At 47.9% G+C, this 25067-nt stretch overlaps 1 protein-coding gene across 2 annotated transcripts; it reads right to left on the reverse strand.

Moving 5' to 3' along the window:
• Positions 1 to 1011: 1011 nt before the first annotated feature.
• Positions 1012 to 8177, reverse strand: LOC120986477 (caseinolytic mitochondrial matrix peptidase proteolytic subunit). 2 transcript variants are annotated; one of them, XM_040415076.1, is made up of 7 exons: positions 8003 to 8158; positions 5523 to 5624; positions 4077 to 4148; positions 3904 to 4000; positions 2824 to 3011; positions 2304 to 2409; positions 1012 to 1489 (listed from the first exon to the last, which is right to left on the reverse strand). In XM_040415076.1, the coding sequence occupies exons 1-7, from the start codon at positions 8024 to 8026 to the stop codon at positions 1326 to 1328; spliced, it is 753 nt and encodes a 250-aa protein (XP_040271010.1). In that variant the 5' UTR covers positions 8027 to 8158; the 3' UTR covers positions 1012 to 1325. The 2 variants fall into 2 exon arrangements, with proteins under 2 accessions (XP_040271010.1, XP_040271011.1); XM_040415077.1 differs by lacking the exon at positions 1012 to 1489 and adding an exon at positions 1537 to 1743 and having other exon boundaries at positions 2251 to 2409; positions 8003 to 8177.
• Between the last annotated feature and the right edge of the window lie 16890 nt (positions 8178 to 25067).

Here is a 25067-nt window from a genome sequence, read left to right on the forward strand (position 1 = left end):
CACTGAAACCAATAGGCTGTCACGCATGGATTTGTGTCCTAACAGGGGTACCCCCTCCCCTCCTCTGTACACCCTGGACATGAAAACGGGTGTACTAAAGAAGACAACAGACAGGATCCGATCCGGCAATGTACATATAGCTCTCACAGGGCTCTAGAGATGAGCAAATTTCATATTTTGAAAAATTCGTTTACTGGTAAAAGGTGAATTGCGTTATGGATTCCATTACCACGGACCATAACGTAATTCTATGATTGAATGTCTTTAGAGGCATTCCGTTATTCATTCCATCATAATAGAAGTCTATGGGCTGCAAAACGGATCCGTCCGGCTTACGTTATGCTAGAGTCCTCTCCTGATCCAGAGTCCTCTCCTGCATAACGGAAACGGGACGGATCCGTTTTGCAGCCCATAGACTTCTATTATAACGGAATGCCTCTAAAGACAGTCCATCATAGAATTGCGTTACGGTCCGTGGTAACGGAATCCATATTGCAATTCACCTTTTACCAGTAAACGAAGCGTGAACGAATATCATAACCTGAAATCCCCTCATCTCTACAGGACTCTAATGTCCCTGCATGAATAAAGCTTTGGGTAATTGGGGTCTGCAGGCGAAACTGGATCAGAGGGAAACCTGTGGAAAGGACCTCGCGTCCAATCCTAATCTAGGGAAGAAAAAACTAAATTGATATTAATGTGGAGCCCAAATATGTAAATGAGCCCTTAAAGGGACAAGCCATAGCCCACTTATACTCCTTTGAATACAGAGCAAGTAGTTTACTTCTACCCTAAAAAGTAGCTATGGTCAATGTGTATCCCCTTTAAAGGCGGTGTCCAGGATTAGAAAAACATGGCTGCTTTCTTCCAAAAACAGCCCCACCCCTGTCCATGGGCAGTGTCTGGTATTGCAGAGCTGTAATACTGCAAACAACCTGTGGACAGGTGTGATGCTGATTTTGGAAGAAAGCAGCCATGTTTTTTTTCTGTACAGTCACCAAATCCAGCAGATTTATGTGGAAATAATTATATTTTCAGCTTTATTTTTATAATCCACCTATGACATACAGGCTACAGACGGGAACGTGAAACTGGAGGAGGAACCCTCTGCACAATTTCACTCTGTACTGGTGGTAGAGAAGCGACTGCCTCTTCTCTGCCACCAGGGGGCAGTGCAATGTAGTACACTATTACCCAGGAGACTTGCTGCACCCCTCATTTTTTGGGGGCCACATAACTAAAGTAATAATGGTGTCTCCTGTGTGTGAGGGCACGGTCTCCGCTTCAGTGTGATCCAGGGTTGCACAGTCCTGCTGCTCTTCTATCTAAGGCTCAGAAGGCGGTGGCAGCGGCGGTTGCGCCTCTGTTTTTCGGACAAGTTCTGGTTCGTCTTCTCCATTTTGAGGGGGGTGCACCAATACCTTGTCCAGGATACCAAACTCCTGAGCTTCTGTGGGGCTCATGTAGCGGTCTCTCTCCATCACCGACTCTGGGGAAGGACACATTAGCGTTATACGGGGAGCAGACGTTAGCCAGGCGACATGGAAGCCAAGGAAAAAAATCTTATAGCAAGGTAAGTACTGTACACTGTGTTGCCAGCTGGTTCTAGGAGTCGGAGACCCACCAATCTAATATCCATGACCCATCCTAAGGATACACTGTCCATTTTGAAAGGCTGGATAATCCTACTGACTAGCAGGTGATGAATTCACCGGTCAGTTGACTTCTGTGAAATGTGTACTTGAAAGGGCATCTGTCAGTAGATTTTTTTAGCTATGAAACTGTCCAATGCTCCTATGTGTCTGCATTGCTAAAAAAAAAATGTTGCCTTAATATATGCAAATGAGCCTCTAGGAGCAACGGGGGCGTTACCATTACACCTAGAGGCTCAGCTCTCTCTGCAACTGCCGCGTCCTCTCCCCTTTGATTGACAGGACCAGGTGCGATGATGTTTTTCTGGTCCTGTCAATAAAAGTGCAGAGGGCGCAGCAGTTGCAGAGAGAGCTGAGCCTCTAGGTGTAATGGTAACGCCCCTATTGCTCCTAGAGGCTCATTTGCATATATTAAAACTTAATTTTTCTCAGCACTGCGGGCACATATGAACATGGGACCAACACAGACACCATCAGCTGCCAAGTGCACATGTAACAGGGCGGGCCAGTGTCATAGGTACAAACCTGCTGACAGATGCCCTTTAAGGCCGTTATATTGTAGGCTCCATAATCTCACAATCTATATGATCTCTGGTTGTCCGGGATCTTCCACCTCCACCTAGAAGCACATGGCACGGAGTATGTACCCACCGATCAGGGACAGCGGCTGGCGCGTGTGTTTGGCATAAATTTCATTAATCTGTTTCTTCAGCTTCATGATTTCCTCCGCCTGTATGGCGATGTCCGTAGCCTGACCCTAAGCAGGATATGAAGATACCATATATTCAGCACGACATGCAATGTGGGCCCCACAGCAAAAAGGGCCCCCACCCGATGCCTTTTATATTATTTCCTATGGCAAAGCAGACTTTGGGACCCTTGCGGGCACCAGGACCTCTGGATGAGTGATAACTCTGCCCCCCTATACGAGGTCTAAGCGATCACCTCCCAGTCAGTATATTCTACACCAGGGATAAGCAACTTCAGGACTCCAGCTGTTGTGAAACTACAACTCCCAGCATGCTCCATTCACATCTGTAGGAGCTCAGAGAGCAGCCAAGCAAGTGTGCATGCTGGGAGATGTAGTTTCACAACATCAGGAGTGCTGGAGGTTGCCGAACCCTGTTCTATACCACGTCTACCCCAATATACACCCAAGCATGTGACTTACCCTGGCACCTCCTGACGGCTGATGGAGCATAATTCGGGAGTTTGGCAAAGAATGTCTCATTCCGGGGGATCCGGCTGCTAGGAGGAGGGACCCCATACTGGCTGCTTGTCCCACACACCACGTACAGATGGGATTCAGTATATACTGCATGGTGTCATAGATTGCAAGGCCAGAAGTCACCGAGCCCCCTGCAGACAGATAGTATATAGTTTTAACGCTATGCTCTAGGTATAGTCCCTCAAACCAGAGGCGCCGATCAGCTGCCCGGCATCACCCACCACCGGTTTGACCGTTGATGGACGTCCCGCCTATTAAAGCTTAGCAACTTTATGATATACTTTGTGTTTAAATTCATCACCACATGCACCAACTGCTTGCTGTCAGTAAATAGAAACTGTTTCGTTTCCACACAGCCCCACCCTGACCTAATTTTTTTTTTTTAAATGTATCGACCTGGAAGACCCCTTTAAAGGGATTGACTGGTTTCATGAGGGGTGTGCCTGAAAAAAACAAACCAGACCATTACTTACCTAGCAGAGCGCCGTGTCACGACTCCGGTTCTCCTGGCAGGGCTCTATATTTCCCGGTTGCAGTGGTGTCGTCACGGTGACAACACGTGACCACTGCAGTCAATCACTGGCCTCTTCGGTGCACTCCTTGAGGCCAATGATTGGCTGCAGTGGTCACGTGCTGTCGACTATGACGTCACCCGAGCAGCCGGGTCAACAGAGCCCGGCCGGGAGAACTGGAGCGGCGGCAGTGCAGGGCGTGCTGGCTAGGTAATGGTCTATTATTTATTTCAGGCACGCCCTAAGTGCTGCACGGTTTCTTCTTGAAACCAGACAACCCCCTTTAAGAGGGGTTTTTGTCAAGAACAGATACAACTGCAGCAAACCCTCAGGTGTGAGAAGCGTTATTTCTGAACAAGTTTTCAGTCTTTGAGTTTTTTTTTTTTTTAACAAGAATGATTCCATTCACTAACAGCAAGTAGAAATCTTGAAAGTAATGCAAAACGGAAACACAAAATACATTGGAAAGCGGCATTCTTCATAGGACTGGTATATCTGGCGAGCCGGCTACCTGGGCTGTTGATGTACATGTGAATGGGCTTCTTATTACTCTCGGACTGCAGGAACAGGAGCTGAGCGATTACCAGGCTGGCTATGGAGTCGTCGATCTGAAAGAAGAAATGCATGGAAGTAAGAAGGGGGCGAGCGCTGGAGCGGGTCAGGGGCAGCGATCAGGAGGCTCACCGGTCCCATGACGCAGATAATACGCTCCCGCAGTAACCGGGAGAAAATATCATAAGCTCTCTCCCCGCGACCCTGCAACAGAAATAATATATAACTGTCAGTGCAACCAGCAAATGTTTCCCCATTAAAGGGGTATTCCCATATCAGACGATGGGGGCATATCGTTAGGGTACGCCCCCATTGTCTGATAGGAGCGGGTCCCCCCTATCTCTAAAACGAAGCCGGCAAAGTTCCTATTGTCCCGCCAAAAATAGCAGAGCGGTGCGCTTGGCTATTTTCGGAATAACTATATAAATGAACGGGAGTGCACTGCGCCTGTGCAGCCACCGCTTCCATTCACTTCTATGGGGCTGAAGGAAATTTTTGGGCGGCCCCATAGAAATAGATGGAGGGCAGGTGCACATGCGCGGTGCACCCTCCTTCACTTTGCCGGCTGGGTTTACCAGAGGTGGGACTCCATTGTCTGTCAGATGGGAATGCACCTTTAAAGGGGTTTTCTGGGATTTTTATACCTCTACATTGTATAGCGGCTGTGCTTGGTATCGCAGCTCAGCCCCATTCACTTCAATGGGGTTGAGCCGCGCCTAGGCCATGTGACCGATAAATGTGACGTCACATGACCCAAGAAAAGCTGCGAGAAGGCCACTGTGCGCCACTGGTCGTCTGGGACCCGGAACATCCCTTTAAAGAGGTTGTATAAGATTTATTTCCATAAAACAGCTTGTCCATGGCCAGTGTGTGGTATTGCAGGCCCTAGAAGTGAATGGCCGTATGGACGGTAGGGGGTTGGTAGGGATAGCTGTCAGATATCAAAAGTGGGCGGCTTAAAGGAATTCCGTACGTTCAGGAAAACCCAATAAAAGGGTTGTCGAAAATTAGAAAAACATGGCTGCAATCAGTGCCTTACCTGTTCATGGGCTGCAGCTTGGATCCACTGAAATTAATCGGTCTGGTCTGCAAAACCACACACAACCTATGGACAGGCCATCAATATCTGACTTGCAAGGGTCCAACACCCTGCACCCTCGTGGATCAGCTCTTCTGCAGTAGCTCAGGCACAACAGCGCCACCCATTGTGTAGTGGACGGAGCTGGTTACTGCAGCACTGCTTCCACAGAAGTGAATGTGGGGCGGATACTGATGGACAGAGCTGTAGTTCCAGCTGATCGGTGGGGGTGCGAGGGGTCCGTCAGATCCATCAGATATTGATGGTCTATCCTGAGGACAGGCCGTCAATATAAAAAGTCCGGAAATCCCATTTAATCCAACACTTGATTCCAGTGCAGGACTGCAGTATAAGGGGGAATTCCTCCGCTTAGGTCTAATATACTCCTCTAGGACATCCGGTAATCCAGAATATCTGCTAATTTGGCATCTAATGATAGAAGACAATTGGAGGACTATAGAGGGGGGGATCAGACAGAACATACACATTTATATACTGACCGTCTGCTCCACGACAATAGGGATGAGCGGGGCGAGCCGCGGAGGAGCTCGATGCAGGGTCCTGACTTGCTGGAGGGCACATACCCCCTTCAGTGCCGGCCTCTAGGGAGCAAATACAAAACAGACAAGTCAGCGGGTATCACCCCCAAAACTATAATCTGCGGTTCACCGCTTGGGACTCCCCTCTTTTAGTCTATGGTGGTTTTTAACCGCCTCACGACCGCCTAATGCAGGGATGCGTCCTGCGGGCGGTCGGTTTGTTCCTCCTAGACGCATCGGCGCGTCATCTCGCGAGATTTCCTGTGAATGCGCGCACACAGGAGCGCGCGTTCACAGGATCGGAAGGTAAACGAGCGGATCTACAGCCTGCCAGCGGCGATCATGCGATTTTTTTAACCCCTGAAAGGTATATCAGACACTGTTTTGTTAACAGCGTCTAATATACCTGCTACCTGGTCCTCTGGTGGTCCCTTTTGCTTGGATCGACCACCAGAGGACACAGGCAGCTCAGTAAAGTAGCACCAAACACCACTACACTACACCCCCCCCCCCCTGTCACTTATTAACCCCTGATCACCCCCCTGTCATTTTTTATTTTTTTTTGTTATAAATTCCTTTATTATTTTCTGAAACAAATATATAACATTCAATAATGTGCCATTCAACTATACAAAAGTAGTTATAGACAACTTAACATAATTGATCCTATTTACCCCCCCCCCCCCTCCTTATTCCACTGCTGCGAGATCCACCCATATCTCAATTTCTCCTGCGGTTTCCGTTTCCGGAGCCACCTATGGCCGGGCTTTTTGGAGCGAGAAACCTACCCTCTCTAGCATCGCTCTAGTTTCCCTGCTATCCTTCTATAGGCATCAATATTGTCAATCCGAGCCCTCCATTCAATAAAGCTAGGGCTATTTTTTGTACCCCAATATTTAACAATCAGGGTCTTCGCTACCACGAAGCCCTCCAGACATACTCGTATCTGGCAGGGCGTCAAGTCAGAGGGAGAGAAGTTGCACATTATAGCCTGCATAAAACATCGGTTCAATTTAATCTTATATCTTCTAAATAATTCCTCATAGATATTGGTCCAAAAACCTCTCACTTCTGAACAGTTCCAAAACACATTGCCCAACTTCTCCTGAGTACGGCGATACCACATGTGTGACACTTTTTTGCAGCCTAGGTGCTTTTAGGATTTCACAGGGCATTTTTTACGCATTTGGATTCCAAACTACTTTTCACACTTTAGGGCCCCTAAAATGCCAGGGCAGTATAAATACCCCACAAGTGACCCCATTTTAGAAGGAAGACACCCCAAGGTATTCCGTGAGGGGTATGGTGAGTTCATGTAAAATTTTATCTTTTGTCACAAGTTAGTGGAATATGAGACTTCCGCTAACTTGTGACAAAAAATAAAAACTTTCATGAACTCACTATGCCCATCAGCGAATACCTTAGGGTGTCTACTTTCCGAAATGGGGTCATTTGTGGGGTGTTTCTACTGTCTGGCCATTGTAAAACCTCAGGAAACATGACAGGTGCTCAGAAAGTCAAAGTGCGTAAATTCACATTTTTGCACCATAGTTTGTAAACGCTATAACTTTTACCCAAACCAATAAATATACACTTATTGCATTTTTTTTTTATCAAAGACATGTAGAACAATAAAATTAGAGAAAAATTTATATAGAAATGTAGTTTTGTTTGAAACATTTTACAACAGAAAGCGAAAAATTTCTTTTTTTTTGCAAAAATTCTGTGATTTTTGATTAATATCAAAAAAATTAAAAATGTCAGCAGCAATGAAATACCACCAAATGAAAGCTCTATTAGTGAGAAGAAAAGGAGGTAAAATTCATTTGGGTGGTAAGTTGTATGACCGAGCAATAAACGGTGAAAGTAGTGTAGGTCAGAAGTGTAAAAAGTGGTCTGGTCATTAAGAGGGTTTAACCCCTTAAGGACACATGACGTACCGGTACGTCATGTGTTGTTCCGATCACTGCCGCCCGGCCGGAGCTGAGGTGGTTAAAGGTGAAATAAACCATAAACTGCCGTGGTGGGACATGGAGGGCACTATGGCGATGGGGATGTGGTCACCGTATTTTACATAGCGTATTATTCAAACATAATCCCCCCTCAAAGTGGCCACGTGTATCAATAGACATGGCGAAACCGACCGCCACGTGACATGAATCACGCAAATGGCCAGAGCAACTCTAGCACGGATCATATCCTGCCGCAAAGAGTCCCTTCTGACTCAAGGGAATGCGTGGAACTACAAGTCCCAGCATACTGCTGCACCGACATCACACAGCTAGCTGAGACCTGTAGTTCCACCACTGCCATGCAGTTTTCACCTGCTCATTGGCTATGTTAGATATGCCTAGAGGTTACACCTCCTGTCATCATGAGAAACCTATAGCATGCAATGCTCTCCAGGCCTCCCTCCAAGACCCCCGGCTGCCGCCACTCACCACCCCTCTGATAAGCAGCTCCATGCCGTCTTGGTGTCACTGGCTGCTTCACAAAGTTACAAAAGCCCAAATGTCACCGAAAAATAAGCGACGAAGAAAAATGTATTCACTTATCCACGGCAAAATCAACCAAGGCGGCCATATTTTTGGAGACCGACTGATTAGAAGAAGCAGCGCGTGACCCCGGGAACATGGCTCCTGTGACAGAGACACGAACGTGAGAAGAGCGGTTCGGAGAAAGGAAGTGACGTCCGGAAGTGACGCTATGAAGCTCACTAGCGCGCCGCCATCAGAGTTGCTTGCCAGTTCGAATCATGTGATGTATGGGAGGCGTGTTACTGTGGTAACGGGAGCTGTGTACTAAACACCTGTGTGTTTCCATAGGAAGGCATTGTACAGATTAAAGCCTGTCTGACAGTCAGTGTGTGCAGCACGTGTAAAGCACCCAGTGCAGCATACTTGGGCCATGTTCACACCTGTATTCTGTAAAAAAAAAAACAACGAAGATTAGTTTATTGAACTTCAATCCAGTGGAAACCCTGCGTTTCAGCTGCAGTTTATCCTCAAAATCCATTGTGACTTTTCCTAGAACAAATCCTGGCTGTGAACCTGCCTTTACCCGTGTGGACCCTTGTAGTAGATATGTACAGATATACGGCTTCCATATATTGTTACATTACAAAAACATATAATATCCATACATTACCGATACAGCAACCGTATAATATCCATATGTGACCAGTACAGCACACATACACTTTCCATACGTGACCAGTACATCCCACATACACTTTTCATACGTGACCAGTACATTACACATACACTATCCATACGTGACCAGTACAGCACACATACACTTTCCATACGTGACCAGTACATTACACATACACTATCCATACGTGACCAGTACAGCACACACACACTGTCCATATGTGACCAGTACAGCAAACACACACTGTCCATATGTGACCAGTACATCCCACATACACTTTCCATATGTGACCAGTACAGCACACATACACTGTCCATACGTGACCAGTACAGCACACATACACTGTCCATATGTGACCAGTACAGCACACATACACTGTCCATACGTGACCAGTACATTACACATACACTATCCATACGTGACCAGTACAGCACACATACACTTTCCATACGTGACCAGTACATTACACATACACTATCCATACGTGACCAGTACAGCACACATACACTTTCCATATGTGACCAGTACAGCACACATACACTGTCCATACGTGACCAGTACAGCACACATACACTGTCCATATGTGACCAGTACATCCCACATACACTTTCCATACGTGACCAGTACAGCACACATACACTTTACATATCTGACCAGTACAGCACACATACACTTTCCACACGTGACCAGTACATCACACATACACTTTCCATACGTGACCAGTACAGCACACATACACTGTCCATATGTGACCAGTACAGCACACATACACTGTCCATACGTGACCAGTACAGCACACATACACTGTCCATATGTGACCAGTACAGCACACATACACTTTCCATACGTGACCAGTACATCACACATACACTTTCCATATGTGACCAGTACAGCACACATACACTTTACATATCTGACCAGTACAGCACACATACACTATCCATACGTGACCAGTACATCCCACATACACTGTCCATACGTGACCAGTACAGCACACATACACTTTCCATACGTGACCAGTACAGCACACATACACTTTCCATATGTGACCAGTACAGCACACATACACTGTCCATACGTGACCAGTACATTACACATACACTTTCCATATGTGACCAGTACAGCACACATACACTTTCCATACGTGACCAGTACATCACACATACACTTTCCATATGTGACCAGTACAGCACACATACACTATCCATACGTGACCAGTACAGCACACATACACTTTCCATACGTGACCAGTACATCACACATACACTTTCCATATGTGACCAGTACAGCACACATACACTTTCCATATGTGACCAGTACAGCACACATACACTTTCCATACGTAACCAGTACGTCACACATACACTTTCCATATGTGACCAGTACAGCACACATACACTATCCATACGTGACCAGTACATCACACATACACTTTCCATACGTGACCAGTACAGCACACATACACTGTCCATACGTGACCAATACATCACACATACACTTTCCATACGTGACCAGTACAGCACACATACACTGTCCATATGTGACCAGTACAGCACACACACTGTCCATACGTGACCAGTACATTACACATACACTATCCATACGTGACCAGTACAGCACACATACACTGTCCATACGTGACCAGTACAGCCCACATACACTATCCATACGTGACCAGTACATTACACATACACTTTCCATACGTGACCAGTACAGCACACATACACTTTCCATACATGACCAGTACATCACACATACACTTTCCATACGTGACCAGTACAGCACACACACACTTTCCATACGTGACCAGTACATCACACATACACTTTCCATACGTGACCAGTACAGCACACATACACTGTCCATACGTGACCAGTACATCACACATACACTTTCCATACGTGACCAGTACAGCACACATACACTGTCCATATGTGACCAGTACAGCACACACACACTGTCCATACGTGACCAGCACATTACACATACACTATCCATACGTGACCAGTACAGCACACATACACTGTCCATATGTGACCAGTACAGCACACATACACTGTCCATACGTGACCAGTACATCACACATACACTTTCCATACGTGACCAGTACAGCACACATACACTGTCCATATGTGACCAGTACATCACACATACACTTTCCATATGTGACCAGTACAGCACACATACACTATCCATACGTGACCAGTACATCACACATACACTTTCCATACGTGACCAGTACAGCACACATACACTATCCATACGTGACCAGTACAGCACACATACACTGTCCATACGTGACCAGTACATTACACATACACTTTCCATACGTGACCAGTACAGCACACACACACTGTCCATACGTGACCAGTACAGCACACATACACTTTCCATACGTGACCAGTACATTACACATACACTTTCCATACGTGACCAGTACAGCACACATACACTTTCCATATGTGACCAGTACAGCACACATACACTTTCCATACGTGACCAGTACAGCACACATACACTGTCCATATGTGACCAGTACAGCACACACACACTGTCCATACGTGACCAGTACAGCACACATACACTGTCCATATGTGACCAGTACAGCACACACACACTGTCCATACGTGACCAGTACAGCACATATACACTGTCCATATGTGACCAGTACAGCACACATGCACTGTCCATACGTGACCAGTACAGCACACATACACTATCCATACGTGACCAGTACAGCACACATACACTATCCATATGTGACCAGTATATCACACATACACTGTCCATATGTGACCAGTACATCACACATACACTATCCATATGTGACCAGAACAGCACACATACACTTTCCATATGTGACCAGTACATCACACATACACTATCCATACGTGACCAGTACAGCACACATACACTATCCATACGTGACCAGTACAGCACACATACACTTTCCATACGTGACCAGTACATCACACATACACTGTCCATATGTGACCAGTACAGCACACATACACTATCCATACGTGACCAGTACATTACACATACACTATCCATACGTGACCAGTACAGCACACATACACTATCCATACGTGACCAGTACAGCACACATACACTGTCCATATGTGACCAGTACATCACACATACACTGTCCATATGTGACCAGTACAGCACACATACACTATCCATACGTGACCAGTACAGCACACATACACTGTCCATACGTGACCAGTACATTACACATACACTATCCATACGTGACCAGTACAGCACACATACACTGTCCATATGTGACCAGTATATCACACATACACTTTCCATATGTGACCAGTACAGCACACATACACTTTCCATATGTGACCAGTACAGCACACATACACTGTCCATACGTGACCAGTACAGCACACATACACTTTCCATACGTGACCAGTACATTACACATACACTATCCATACGTGACCAGTACATCCCACATACACTGTCCATACGTGACCAGTACATTACACATACACTTTCAATACGTGACCAGTACAGTACACATACACTGTCCATACGTGACCAGTACAGCACACATACACTGTCCATACGTGACCAGTACATTACACATACACTATCCATACGTGACCAGTACATCCCACATACACTGTCCATACGTGACCAGTACAGCACACATACACTGTCCATACGTGACCAGTACAGCACACATACACTATCCATACGTGACCAGTACAGCACACATACACTTTCAATACGTGACCAGTACAGTACACATACACTGTCCATACGTGACCAGTACAGCACACATACACTTTCCATACGTGACCAGTACATTACACATACACTTTCCATACGTGACCAGTACAGCACATATACACTGTCCATATGTGACCAGTACAGCACATATACACTGTCCATACGAGACCAGTACAGCACACACACACTGTCCATACGTGACCAGTGCATTACACATACACTATCCATACGTGACCAGTACAGCACATATAGACTGTCCATACGAGACCAGTACAGCACACACACACTGTCCATACGTGACCAGTACAGCACACATACACTATCCATACGTGACCAGTACAGCACATATACACTGTCCATATGTGACCAGTACAGCACACACACACTGTCCATACGTGACCAGTACAGCACACATACACTGTCCATACGTGACCAGTACATTACACATACACTGTCCATACGTGACCAGTACAGCACACATACACTGTCCATATGTGACCAGTACAGCACACATACACTTTCAATACGTGACCAGTACAGTACACATACACTGTCCATACGTGACCAGTACATCACACATACACTTTCCATACGTGACCAGTACATCACACACTCGCTGTGCTCCCATGACGTGTGGTCTGTGTATACGGAAAGCCTGTATCTCCAGGTGTGTAATGTCGGGAGGTGGATGGAGGAGGGAGCGACCGAGACGGCAAACAAAACCCTAAAATATGCCCCAACAATGACAGCACAACAATACTCGGTGCGGCCCTGCACACAACCCACGGGGTGGAGGCCCCGAGATAACAGCCACCTAGTCATCGTGTGCTATAAATACCTGATGATGTCATCATAATATAATGTGGATGTCCTGTGTCTCTCCAGTCACATCCAAAGCTGCGGTCAGAACTCTGCTGGTTCCCTTTAGAGACAGACTGGGAATTATCTGCGCCCCTTAGTTAATTACTGATGTAAAGGCAGCAGTTTTGCCCTATGCCGTTTGGTGTAGTCCGCGTGCTGCAGACCTATGTGTCTCCATGGTTACGGAATGCGTGTAGTCTCATCCTGCATTCGAGCGTGAAACTCTTCTGTGAATTGATTAGAAGTAGCGTAACTGCAGGATCTGACTACACAGGGTCTGTTTGTAGTCTGTTACCATGGAGACACCTTGGTTGCTTTGGGTAACACCACACTAAACCACAATGTAGTGACCTTCTCATAATCTCTGCTGAGCCCGAGCTCACATACAGATTATACGGCCCCATCTAACAGCTGTGACAACCACTCTGCTCATCAACTGTTCTGGCCGGTTGTCAGAGCTTCCACCCGTTACTCAGTCCTTTCCTGTGACAATGGTTCAGAAGAAGATGGGGCAGATGTATATGTTATCTTAGTCTTCCTGGTAACCTTGGCCCTCTACATGGGGACCCCGAATAGCATAAAACCTATATCACATTTCTTTTTATTTATCACTCTTCTTGTATAAGTGTCAGTCTGCACTGCATCTCTGGAGTTCTATTCATGAACATAGCTTATGGATCCTCCTGGAATAGCCCTTTAAATAATGTTCCCACCATTTATTGGCAGGCATGTCTGGGATTTGTAGTCTCAGGGGGTAATCACATAGTATCTGAGAAAACCTCTCCCTGTGTAAACAGTGACATATAAGGTCCGGGCTGCGGGTGATAAAGGTCATAGTTAGCAGGACACGTGTCTCTCGCACTCCTGTAGGCGCCGTCAGTCTCCAGTCTAGGACAGTAGAATAGGTGCTGGATTATCAGAGATGCAGAATGTACCATCAGATCTGGTGAACTCTATTCACGTACGAGAGAACCTAGTATAAAGTAGAGGAGAAATGGCCGCCCTATACTGTATGTCCCGGGATGTCATTATGTGCCCACCAGAGTGATGGTCTCTCTGACCAATATTTATTGATATATGGATGCACTATATGCGGCGCTGGACACATATGATATATGGTGGCGCGATAAGCGGCGCTGGACACATATGATATATGGAGGCGCGATAAGCGGCGCTGGACACATATGATATATGGAGGCGCGATAAGCGGCGCTGGACACATATGATATAGTTATACGGGATAAGCAGTGTTGGACACATGGTATAGTTAAACGGAATAAGCGGTGTTGGACACATGATATCGGGATATGAGATAAGCGGTGCTAGACACATGATATCGGAATGCGGGATAAGCGGTGCTGGACACATATGATATAGGGATGTGGGATAAGTGGCACTGGACACATATGATATAGGGATGTGGGATAAGCAGTGCTGGACACATAATATAAGGATATGGAATAAGCGGCGCTGGACACATCTGATATAGGGATGCGGGATAAGCGGCGCTGGACACATATGATATAGTTATACGAAATAAGCGGTGCTGGACACATATGATATAGGGATGTGGGATAAGCGGCGCTGGACACATATGATATAGTTATACGGAATAAGCAGTATGGACACATGGTATCGGGATGTGGGATAAGCGGCGCTGGACACATATGATATAGTTATACGGAATAAGCGGTGTTGGACACATATGATATAGGAATGAGGGCTAAGCGGCGCTGGACACATATGATATAGGGATGCGGGATAAGCGGCGCTGGACACATATGATATAAGGATAAGCGGCGCTGGACACATATGATATAGGGATATGGGATAAGCGGTGCTGGACACATATGATATAGGGATGTGGGATAAGCGGTGCTGGACACATATGATATAGGGATGCGGGATAAGCGGTGCTGGACACATATGATATAGGGATGCGGGATAAGCGGTGCTGGACACATATGATATAGGGATGTGGGATAAGCGGTGCTGGACACATATGATATAGGGATGCGGGATAAGCGGTGCTGGACACATATGATATAGGGATGTGGGATAAGCGGTGCTGGACACATATGATATAGGGATGCGGGATAAGCGGTGCTGGACACATATGATATAGGGATGCGGGATAAGCGGTGCTGGACACATATGATATAGGGATGTGGGATAAGCAGCGAAGGTTGAGGGGATTAGGAATACTTGCTTTACTGCTTGCTGTGCATTTCTTTTCCTCATCCATACACATGTATGTACATAGTATGTGGTAGCCTGAGGTATACCGGGGTCTAAGGAATTCCCCCACAAAGAGGTTTGATTATTCTCCTATTAGTGGAGGCTGGGGGATTCCTCCTCAAAAACACCACACCGTGTAGCATTAGTACGTGGTATTTGGTAGCACACACACCATGCAAACTCCTGTATGAGTCTGGTCTGGGGTCCTAATAATTTATATTTATCTGGTCTGGGGTCCTAATAATTTATATTTATCTGGTGTGGGGTTTCGCTCTGGTAGATAGGGTAAGCGGACGCAGTACAGAGGCAAAATACAAGCTCTTAACGGAAAACTTCAGTGTTTATTCACACTTGAGGCAAATGCACAAAACAATGCGTCACTTTGCAGTCCTGGTGTTTACTTCACCCACAATGGAAAGTTCATATAAGACAAGTCACCTTGATGTCAGTTCTGCCTCCTGCAGTCCACGGCAGGCTTTAGGGGGCCTGTTTACTCGGCCCATGGGTCTCAGCCCTCCAACCTGGCACCAAGCCTCAGATCCCAACACAGAGATCCTGCTGCTGAGCCCAGCTGCCTATTTAAGGACAGCCAGGTGCTGCAAAAAACCCGGACCGGCAATTTAAATCCGGTCCGGTATTTGACCTCACCTGGCTGCAAATCAGCCCAGCAGCACACGCTGGGAGGAAAATACCTGTTTTCCCAGACCATTCCCCTCACTGTGTCTGGGGTCCTAATAATTTATATTTATCTGGTCTGGGGTCCGAATAACTTACCTATATATGTTCTGGGGGTCTGAATTTAGAAGACTGGGGTAAGAGTTAATTTAGGGGTACTGGTCTAAGTTCCGAATTTAGGAGTCTAGTCTGGGGCTCTGATTTTATTTAGGATCTAGTCTGGGGCCTAAACTAATTTAAGGGTCTAATCTGGGGTCTGAATATAAGGGTCTGAATTTAGGGTGTAATTTGGTGTTTCCATTTATTTAGGCAGTCTGCAGGCAGAATTTATTTTCTGTAGAGGGTGGGGGCAACTACAGAAATGAGGAGCCAAAGATGTCTGGGAAGCAAACTTTGCATTCGTCAGGAGAAGTCATCATGACACACTGGGGTGGATGGAGAAGAAAAGGAAAAAGAATGATTACAATTAGAGAAAACATCACTTGTGGGTCACTTTATGTAACTTATGTGTATGCTGCAGGTTTTAGAGTGGTGTAGCGGTGCAGCGTAATTATATTATTAGGACATGGTATCTGCCTGACAAAAGACAACAGCAAGATGGACTAAAGTCAGAGAGATGGCTGGAGTCAGGGAGAGGCAAGATGTACAGGCTAAAGTAAGAGGGGGTCATGTACTAAGACCTACATTTTACGGCACAAAAAAACGGGGTCTTGCGACTTTTTTAATGCCTAAAACTGGCGTGGCACACTTAGTAAATTACCCACATAGTCTGTAAATAGGGAGAAATGTAGAAGTGGTGGATGCAGCTGCAGTCTCTGTCGGTGTGTCTGTGAAACGGCATGCTGTGAGAGGGAAGAGAGAGACTTTGGTTCAGATCGCACAGCATACCTCTGTCATCACACTAGCAAGAACGCGCACAGCCAGGAGAAATTAGTGTTACAATGGCAGTTTATGTTCTCCGCTGTCCAATGTGCACAGGCGCCGACTTCCTGTGTGTGAATTAGGCATTTAGCCAATTTAGCACTGCTAGGGTTAATCTTCTCCTACTCTGTGGGCTTCTGCATGGATGTGTCCAATTGCTAATCAGCCTTTTATATATTCGTGGCTCTGTCCTTCAGTCCTTGCCTGTGCAGTTGGTCTCTACAGATCTTGCTAGGTCTCCCTAGCTAGAACCTGTATTAGAGGTATTATGCGTTTGTCTGCCTGGTTCCTGACCTGGGCCTGTTCACCATACCGATCCTGTGCCGTCTGGCCTGACCTTTGGATTGTTTTTACGGATTTTCACAAACTCGGCCAGCTCTGACCTCTGCCTGTTCCTGATTACGTATATTGCCTGACCTCTCAGTGCCTTGCACTGGTGTATTTGATCCCCGTGGGTCAGCTGCCAAGTACATCAGGACTATTCCAAGAGGTAACGGGCTGGTGGCTCACCTGCAATGAAGTCCAGATGCCTGCATAGAGGTTAAAGGATGTAGAAACCTTCTTTCCTATAGATGTAATGGATGTGCCTTTGTCATGGTCACAGCCCTGGGTATATATAGATCATGGGAGAGATCTCTGTATTGACTGTCACCACGGCGCATCTTTTGGCTATCCTGGTGGCCGCCATACTCCTGTCTCCTATGTTGGAGGCCACAGCTAGGCCTCTTCTTGTCTGCTTTAGGGTGTGCATGCATCTTCCTGCTCTTAAAGGGCCAGTGTGCAATTGTTTAAAATCTTTGACAGCCAGTGGCTTGTCACCGTTTGGTATTTAAGGCACCCCTAGTGGAGGGTGCCTGAGCTTTAGGTTCCTAGCTTGCTTGTTTCCAGTTGAGGTGTGCTTTTCTGTTAGTTTGCCCATGTACCGAATTCTGCCTGTTTATCGGCTCTGAGTCTCCGATGTCTGCCTTGATTTCTGCCTGATTATTCTATTGACTCTGTGATGACTGTCCTGACTTCTGATTGTTTTACGAATACGCACAAACTCTGCCTGCCCTGACCTTGGCCTGTTTCCTGAAATAAGTATTGCCTGATCCCTTGGTGCCTGAACACATTGGGTCTGCTGCCAACTACACCAGGACTATTCCAAGAGGTAGTGGCCTTGTGGCTCCCCTGTAGAGAAAGCCAGATCCCTGTATAGGGGTTAAGGGCGAAGACCAGGGTACTTCGAGGATAACGCCCTTAGAAATGGTCCAAAGCCAAACCAGTTAGTTGGCTCAGTGAGTCCACTCCCATCCTCAGTTGTCCTTTTTCTTCTAATCTAAATAACCCTTAATTTTCTGGTTCTTGTAGTCCACCCATTCCATTTTTTATTCTAGTTGCTCACATTTAAACCCGTACACGCCTCGTCATAAATTAGGAGAATCCTCTGGAAGCACAGAGGGGAAACAAGAAGCGGTGTAAAAATACTCTCGTAGGATCTAAGTGAGTAGAAGAGTAGGTTGAAAACCAAATAGATTGCTAGAGGAGAGTTTGATAGAAAGCAGTGGTTGGCACTCTGGAGTGGTACAAATGGTCTAGTGTGACCTCTCTGATAGACCGTTCGACTGCTCAACTCTCCCGGCACTCCCCAATTTCAGACCATAATGTCTGATTGTTCAGTCGTCGGTGATCCGGACCTGAACGACAGCTACGTGTCGTCTTAATTCTTGCAGAACAAACACCAGGCAGGCTGTATGTGAGTTCAAACGAAAAATCACTTTATTGAATGCGCACAACATACTGTTATATTCAACAGTTTAAACACCTCCCCCAAACAACCACTCCCTATTGGTCCCTTGTAAAACTCCCTCTAATTGGCCATGTAAATGAGGGTTTGCCACAATCACAGAGAGATTCAAACCTAGGGCAGAGAGTATGCTCATGCAAAATCCCGCAGACCACCGAGGAGTTGATCTATCATCCGCTGGAAGGTAGCTGGGGCGTTTTTCATCCCAAATGGCATCACTCGTAACTGGTAAAGGCCAAACGGGGTGATGAAGGCTGACTTTGGAATCACTTCCGCCTCCAAGGGAATCTGCCAGTAGCCTTTACACAGGTCAGTAGTCGTCAGATAATGTCCCTGAGCTATTTTGTCCAACAATTCGTCCACATGGGGCATAGGGTAGGTGTCTGTCACAGTACAGTCATTCAGTTGCCTATAGTCCACACAAAATCGGGTCGTGCTATCCCTTTTCAGGACTAATACTACAGGGGAAGCCCAGGGGCTTGCTGACGGCTCGATCACCCCTAAGTCGAGCATCTCCCTAATCTCTGCTTTAATCTCTTCTTGCACGGCTCCGGGAAGCCTATAGGCTGGTTGTCTCAGGGGCTTCTGCCCAGGGGTCTCTACCTCGTGCACAGCTATGTGAGTGTGCCCAGGGAGTGTCGAGAACATCTCTTGTTGGTCCTGGAGTAATTCTCTGACCTGTTCTCGTTCCTGAGATCCTAACCTATCTCCTAGCTGAACATCTTCCACTCCCTTAGAACGGTCACTGATTTCGTGAAGTTCCAGCATCGGTAGATATTCAGAGTCCCCGGTGGCAGGAGCGCATATGGCATAGGCCTTCATCATATTGATGTGGAACATCCTCTTAATTTTTGTGTCTGCATAGCTGGCGACCACGTAGGTGGTGCCGCATAGCTGTTTTACTACCCGATAGGGGCCCTGCCAGGAGGCCTGTAATTTATTTTGCTTTAAAGGTTTTAGTACCAGGACTTTCTGTCCAACGCAAAAAGTGTGATTCCTAACAGACCGATCATACCAAACCTTCTGCTGTCTCTGGACCGATTGCATATTTTCATGGACTAGATTGGTAAGTTCCCGCAGTCGCTCCCTGAGTTCCAGAATGTAATTAAGGATGGGGAGACCTTCTGGATTCTCTACCCCCTCCCACTGGGCCCTCATTAAGTCTAAAGGTCCCCTAACCCTTCGCCCATACAACAGCTCAAATAGGGAAAACCCAGTGGATTCTTGGGGTACCTCTCTGTAGGCAAACAGTAGATGAGGAAGATATTTCTCCCAATCCTTCCTACTTTCCACAAAGGCCCAAAGCAACTGCTTTAGAGTCCCATTAAATCTCTCACACAGCCCACTAGTTTGAGGGTGGTAGGGGGCACCCTGGAGGTATTTAATCCCACAGAGGCGTCAGAGCTGCTGTGTCAGCTTGGCAGTGAACTGGGTTCCCTGATCTGACAATATCTCCCGGGGACACCCTACCTTAGTGAATACCCGCAGTAAAGTATCGGCTATCGTATGAGTCTCAATATTGGCTAAAGGAATGGCCTCCGGGTAGCGGGTGGCATAATCCACCACTGTAAGAATATACTTCTTCCCAGTGGCACTAGGCCGAGCCAGTGGGACTATAATCTCTACCTCTATCCGGCTAAAGGCTTCCCTAATGATTGGCATGGGGTGCAGAGAGGCTTTTGGATGATCCCCTGTCTTCCCTACCCGCTGACGAGTATTCTCGCACCTCTGCATGTAACCTAGGCCAGAGGAAAGCACGAAATAACCGACTCCGGGTCTTAGCTATCCCTAAATGTCCGGCCAAGGGGATGTCCTGAGCCAACCACAATAATAGTTATCGTCTGTATTTCTGGGGTACGACTAGCTGTTTGTGGGGGCCTTCTCGCTTCCTGTTGCCCACTCCTTCAGTGTAACGATAAAGAAGCCCCCCTTCCACTCTATTCTGTCTTCCCCTAACCCCCCTGGATCCTTGCCCACCCTGTCCTGATAACCCGTTAAAGTAGGGTCACTCCGGGTCTCTTGCCTAGGGAGAATCCCAGGACATGGGGTTGTCGAGTCGGGGTAACATAGGGGGGTTTGGTCTTACCTGGGTCCCTAAAGAAGTGGAGTTGCCTTGAAGTTGGCTCTGTCGTCAGGTGGTCACTGCCATGACAGTCTCTGGGGCATGAGGTAGTTAAATGCCCCAAGTCGTTCCCCAAAAGTACTTCCGCGGGTAATTTACGTAGCAACCCCACTCGCACTTGTCGCTCCCCTGAGCTCCAATCCAAGTGGACTTGGGTGGTGGATAAACATAGTACCTTGCCCCCTGCTACCCTGACCGCAACAGTCTGGCCGGTCCGAGCCGACTGGGGAACCATGTGAGGCTGAATGAGGGTAATAGTAGCCCTTGAATCGCGAAGTCCCTGTCCATTAACCCATACTGCCTGACGATGGTGCTGCCGATTATCTCTGGCAGCAGCCTGGACGGGATCATCCTCGAAAAGCTTGCCACACTCTTATTGAATATCCTGAGGGTTAGGTCCGTTCTGGAGGCAATGAGCTGCCTGCCTGTATGGATGGGTAGTCTCGCGGTACCTCGTGGATCGACTAGGGCAATATCGCTGAAGATGACCCGTTTGGTTACACGTATAGCACTTCGGGCTGGTAGAAGGATTTGATCGGACTATGGGCCTAGAAGCAGACCACTGAGATACTGGAGGTGGATTAGAGGCTGGTAGACTGGGCCGAGGTAGTGGATAGCGCTCGCCTCCGCCGGACCTCCGAGAGTCCAGATATTCATCGGCCAAAGAAGCCGCTTGCTGCACAGTCTGTAGTCGCTTGTCTCGCACCCAGTCCCGTACTGTCGGAGGGGTGTGGTCAAAGAACTGTTCTAAAAGTACTAGCTGGGTGATGTCCTCTACGGTGTGAGCGTGGCTTCCCTGAAACCATCCCTTGAGGTTCCGCTGCAGACGATGTTCCCACTCTACGTAGTTTATGTTAACTTGTTTCTGGGATTCTCAAAACTTAATCCGACTGGCCTCAGGTGTAATGGCAAATCGGGCCAGCAGGGCTTCTTTTACCCGGTCATAATTCATTGCGTCCTCGTCCTCCATGGCCCGATACGCATCCGCAGCTTTGCCAGTTAAATTACTCGTTAATAAAGCGACCCAATCTTGGGGCTGCACTTTGGGTATCTGGCTGTCACGGAACCATGAACCCAGACGTACAACAAGAGATAAGTGAAAATAAGAAGGCTTTATTGAAAATAAAGCTGTAAAGCAAAAGTCCAAACGAATGGTGAAACCGAAGCAGAGTCTTTGAGAGGCCAGAGATCAGGAACCAGAAGGGTAGTCAGACGAAGCCAGGATCAGGAACCAGAAGCAGCAGCAGTCTTAGAAGCATGTGAACACAGGAGGACCAAGCAAGGAACTGAAGCCACAGACCTCCTATATATATATGAGCTAGGCATCCAGCTCCTCCCAGTGGGAAGGAGGAGCCGCAGGGTGGGAGGCTACAAGAAACCCAGAAACCAAGATGGCCGCCAGCACATGTCAAACGAAGGAGAACAGCAAGAAGGTAAGACCATGACAGTACCTCCCCCTCAAGGGCCCCTCCTCCGTGGAGCAAAAAACGGTTTCTGAGGGAAGCGTGCGTGGAAGGCTCGGAGCAAGGCAGGAGCATGGACATCTGCGGAGGGAACCCAGGAACGCTCCTCTGGACCATAACCACGCCAATGGACCAAAAACTGCACCCGACCGCGGACCAGGCGTGAGTCCAGGATATTGCTCACCTCATACTCCTCATGATTGCCCACTCGGACCGGACGAGGCCGAGGAACCGAGGAAGTGAAACGATTACACACCAGTGGCTTCAACAGGGAGACATGAAACACGTTAGAGATCCGCATGCCAGGAGGAAGCGCAAGGGCATAGGCTACCGGGTTTACCCTGCGAAGCACTCGGAAGGGACCAACAAAGCGAGGCGCCAGCTTGGGAGTGGGCACTCGAAGGTTGAGGTTGCGGGTGGACAACCATACACGGTCTCCGACCTGGTAGGAAGGAGCAGGCGCTCGTCTGCGATCAGCCTGGAGTCTCTGGCGCTGCGCAGAGGCCTCAAGGGACTTCTGGATCTGTACCCAAGAAGCACGTAGGACGGAAAGGTGATCCTCCACAGCCGGAATATCCTGGGGAGAGAATACCTCCGGTAACACGGCAGGTTGGAACCCATAATTGGCCATGAAGGGAGACGTCCCAGAGGAAGAGTTCACCGCCGTGTTCCTGGCAAACTCAGCCCAAGGCAGGAGGTCAACCCAATTGTCTTGGTGATCGGAGACATAGCAACGAAGGAATTGCTCCAAGGCCTGATTGGATCGTTCTGCGGCCCCATTGGACTGAGGGTGGTAGGCCGAGGAGAAGGAGAGATGAATCCCCAACTGGGAGCAAAAGGCGCGCCAGAACCTGGACACAAACTGACTCCCCCGATCCGACACAATCTCCTTGGGCAAACCGTGCAACCGGAAGACCTCCCTGGCAAAAATCGTGGCCAACTCTTGTGCAGAGGGTAACTTCTTGAGAGGAACACAGTGGCACATTTTGGAAAACCGATCCACAATCATGAGAATGACCGTATGGCCTCGGGATGCAGGGAGGTCCACAATGAAATCCATCCCCAGGTGTGACCATGGACGCTCCCCGGTGGCTATGGGTTGCAGAAGGCCCAACGGAAGGTGCCGAGGGGACTTACTCTGGGCACAAACGGAGCATGCCGCTACATATGCGGCGATGTCGGAACGTAGGGAAGGCCACCAGAACAGACGTGAAACAGCCCAGGACAGCTGATTCTTTCCAGGATGCCCCGCGGTCTTGGAGTTATGGTAGGTTCGCAACAACCGAGTGCGCAACTCCTCAGGCACAAAACATCTGCCGTTGGGTCTCCCAGAGGGAGCACCAGATTGAGCCGCCAAAATCTGCTCACCCAGGGGAGAGGTCAGGCTGGTGCGAATGGCGGCCAGGATCTGATTCGGAGGTATGACCGAAGTCGGAATCGACTCCTCCCTGGACAGCTCGGAGTACTGCCGTGATAGGGCATCCGCCCTGATGTTCTTGGAACCGGGTAGGTAGGAGACCACGTAATTAAAACGTGACAAGAACAGAGCCCATCTGGCCTGACGTGGTGTAAATCTCTTGGCCTCAGAAAGGTAGGTCAGATTCTTATGGTCCTTCAGGATGAGAACCGGAACCACCGAACCCTCGAGCAAGTGCCTCCATTCTTTAAGGGCCTGCACGATGGCCAATAACTCCCTGTCACCAATCTGATAGTTGCACTCCGCGGAAGACAGTTTCCGGGAGTAAAACCCACAAGGAAGCAGAGGACCCTCTGGTGTTCTACGCTGAGACAGAAGGGCGCCTACTCCCGTCTCAGACGCGTCCACCTCGAGGACAAAGGGCAACCCAGGGTTGGGATGCGACAGAATCGGAGCCGACACAAAAGCGGACTTTAGGGCCTCAAAAGCTCGGATGGCCTCGAGCGGCCAGACCTGGGAATTACTGCCCTTCCTGGTCAGATCCGTGAGAGGCTTGGCCAGCATGGAAAAGTCCCTGATGAACTTCCGATAATAATTGGCGAAGCCCAAAAAGCGCTGCAGGGAACGAAGACCACTGGGCTGGGGCCACTGTAAGACAGCCGAAACCTTCTCAGGATCCATGGAGAACCCCTCAGCGGAAATGATGTAACCTAAGAAGGTTACCTGGGATCGGTGAAATTCGCATTTCTCAAGCTTACCGAACAGCTTGTTCTCTCGTAACCGTTGCAACACTCGTCTGACATCCAGAATGTGGGCCTCCATGGATTCAGAATATACCAAGATGTCATCCAAATAGACCACCACACACTGCTGCAACAGGTCACGGAAAACATCGTTGATGAATTCCTGAAAGACTGTGGGCGCATTGCACAACCCAAAGGGCATAACCAAGGATTCATAATGACCGGTCCTGGTGTTAAACGCGGTCTTCCACTCATCGCCCGCCTTGATCCTTACCAGGTTATATGCCGCCCTCAGGTCGAGTTTGGTAAAGACCGTGGCCCCTTTAAGGCGATCGAACAGCTCGGAAATCAAGGGTATCGGGTAAGCGTTCTTGATC

The sequence above is a fragment of the Bufo bufo genome, chromosome 1 (assembly GCF_905171765.1).
Source record: "Bufo bufo chromosome 1, aBufBuf1.1, whole genome shotgun sequence".
NCBI classification, from domain to species: Eukaryota; Metazoa; Chordata; class Amphibia; order Anura; family Bufonidae; genus Bufo; species Bufo bufo.

What these genes read in the sequence shown, in the direction of transcription:
- LOC120986477 (XM_040415076.1), bottom strand. Translation starts at nt 8,026, where the DNA reads ATGGAGCTGCTTATCAGAGGGGTG. An exon ending in AGCTGCTTATCAGAGGGGTG is followed by an intron (nt 5,625 to 8,002) that starts GTGAGTGGCGGC and finishes TTTGCTCCCTAG; the next exon opens with AGGCCGGCACTGAAGGGGGT. An exon ending in CTATTGTCGTGGAGCAGACG is followed by an intron (nt 4,149 to 5,522) that starts GTCAGTATATAA and finishes TTTCTGTTGCAG; the next exon opens with GGTCGCGGGGAGAGAGCTTA.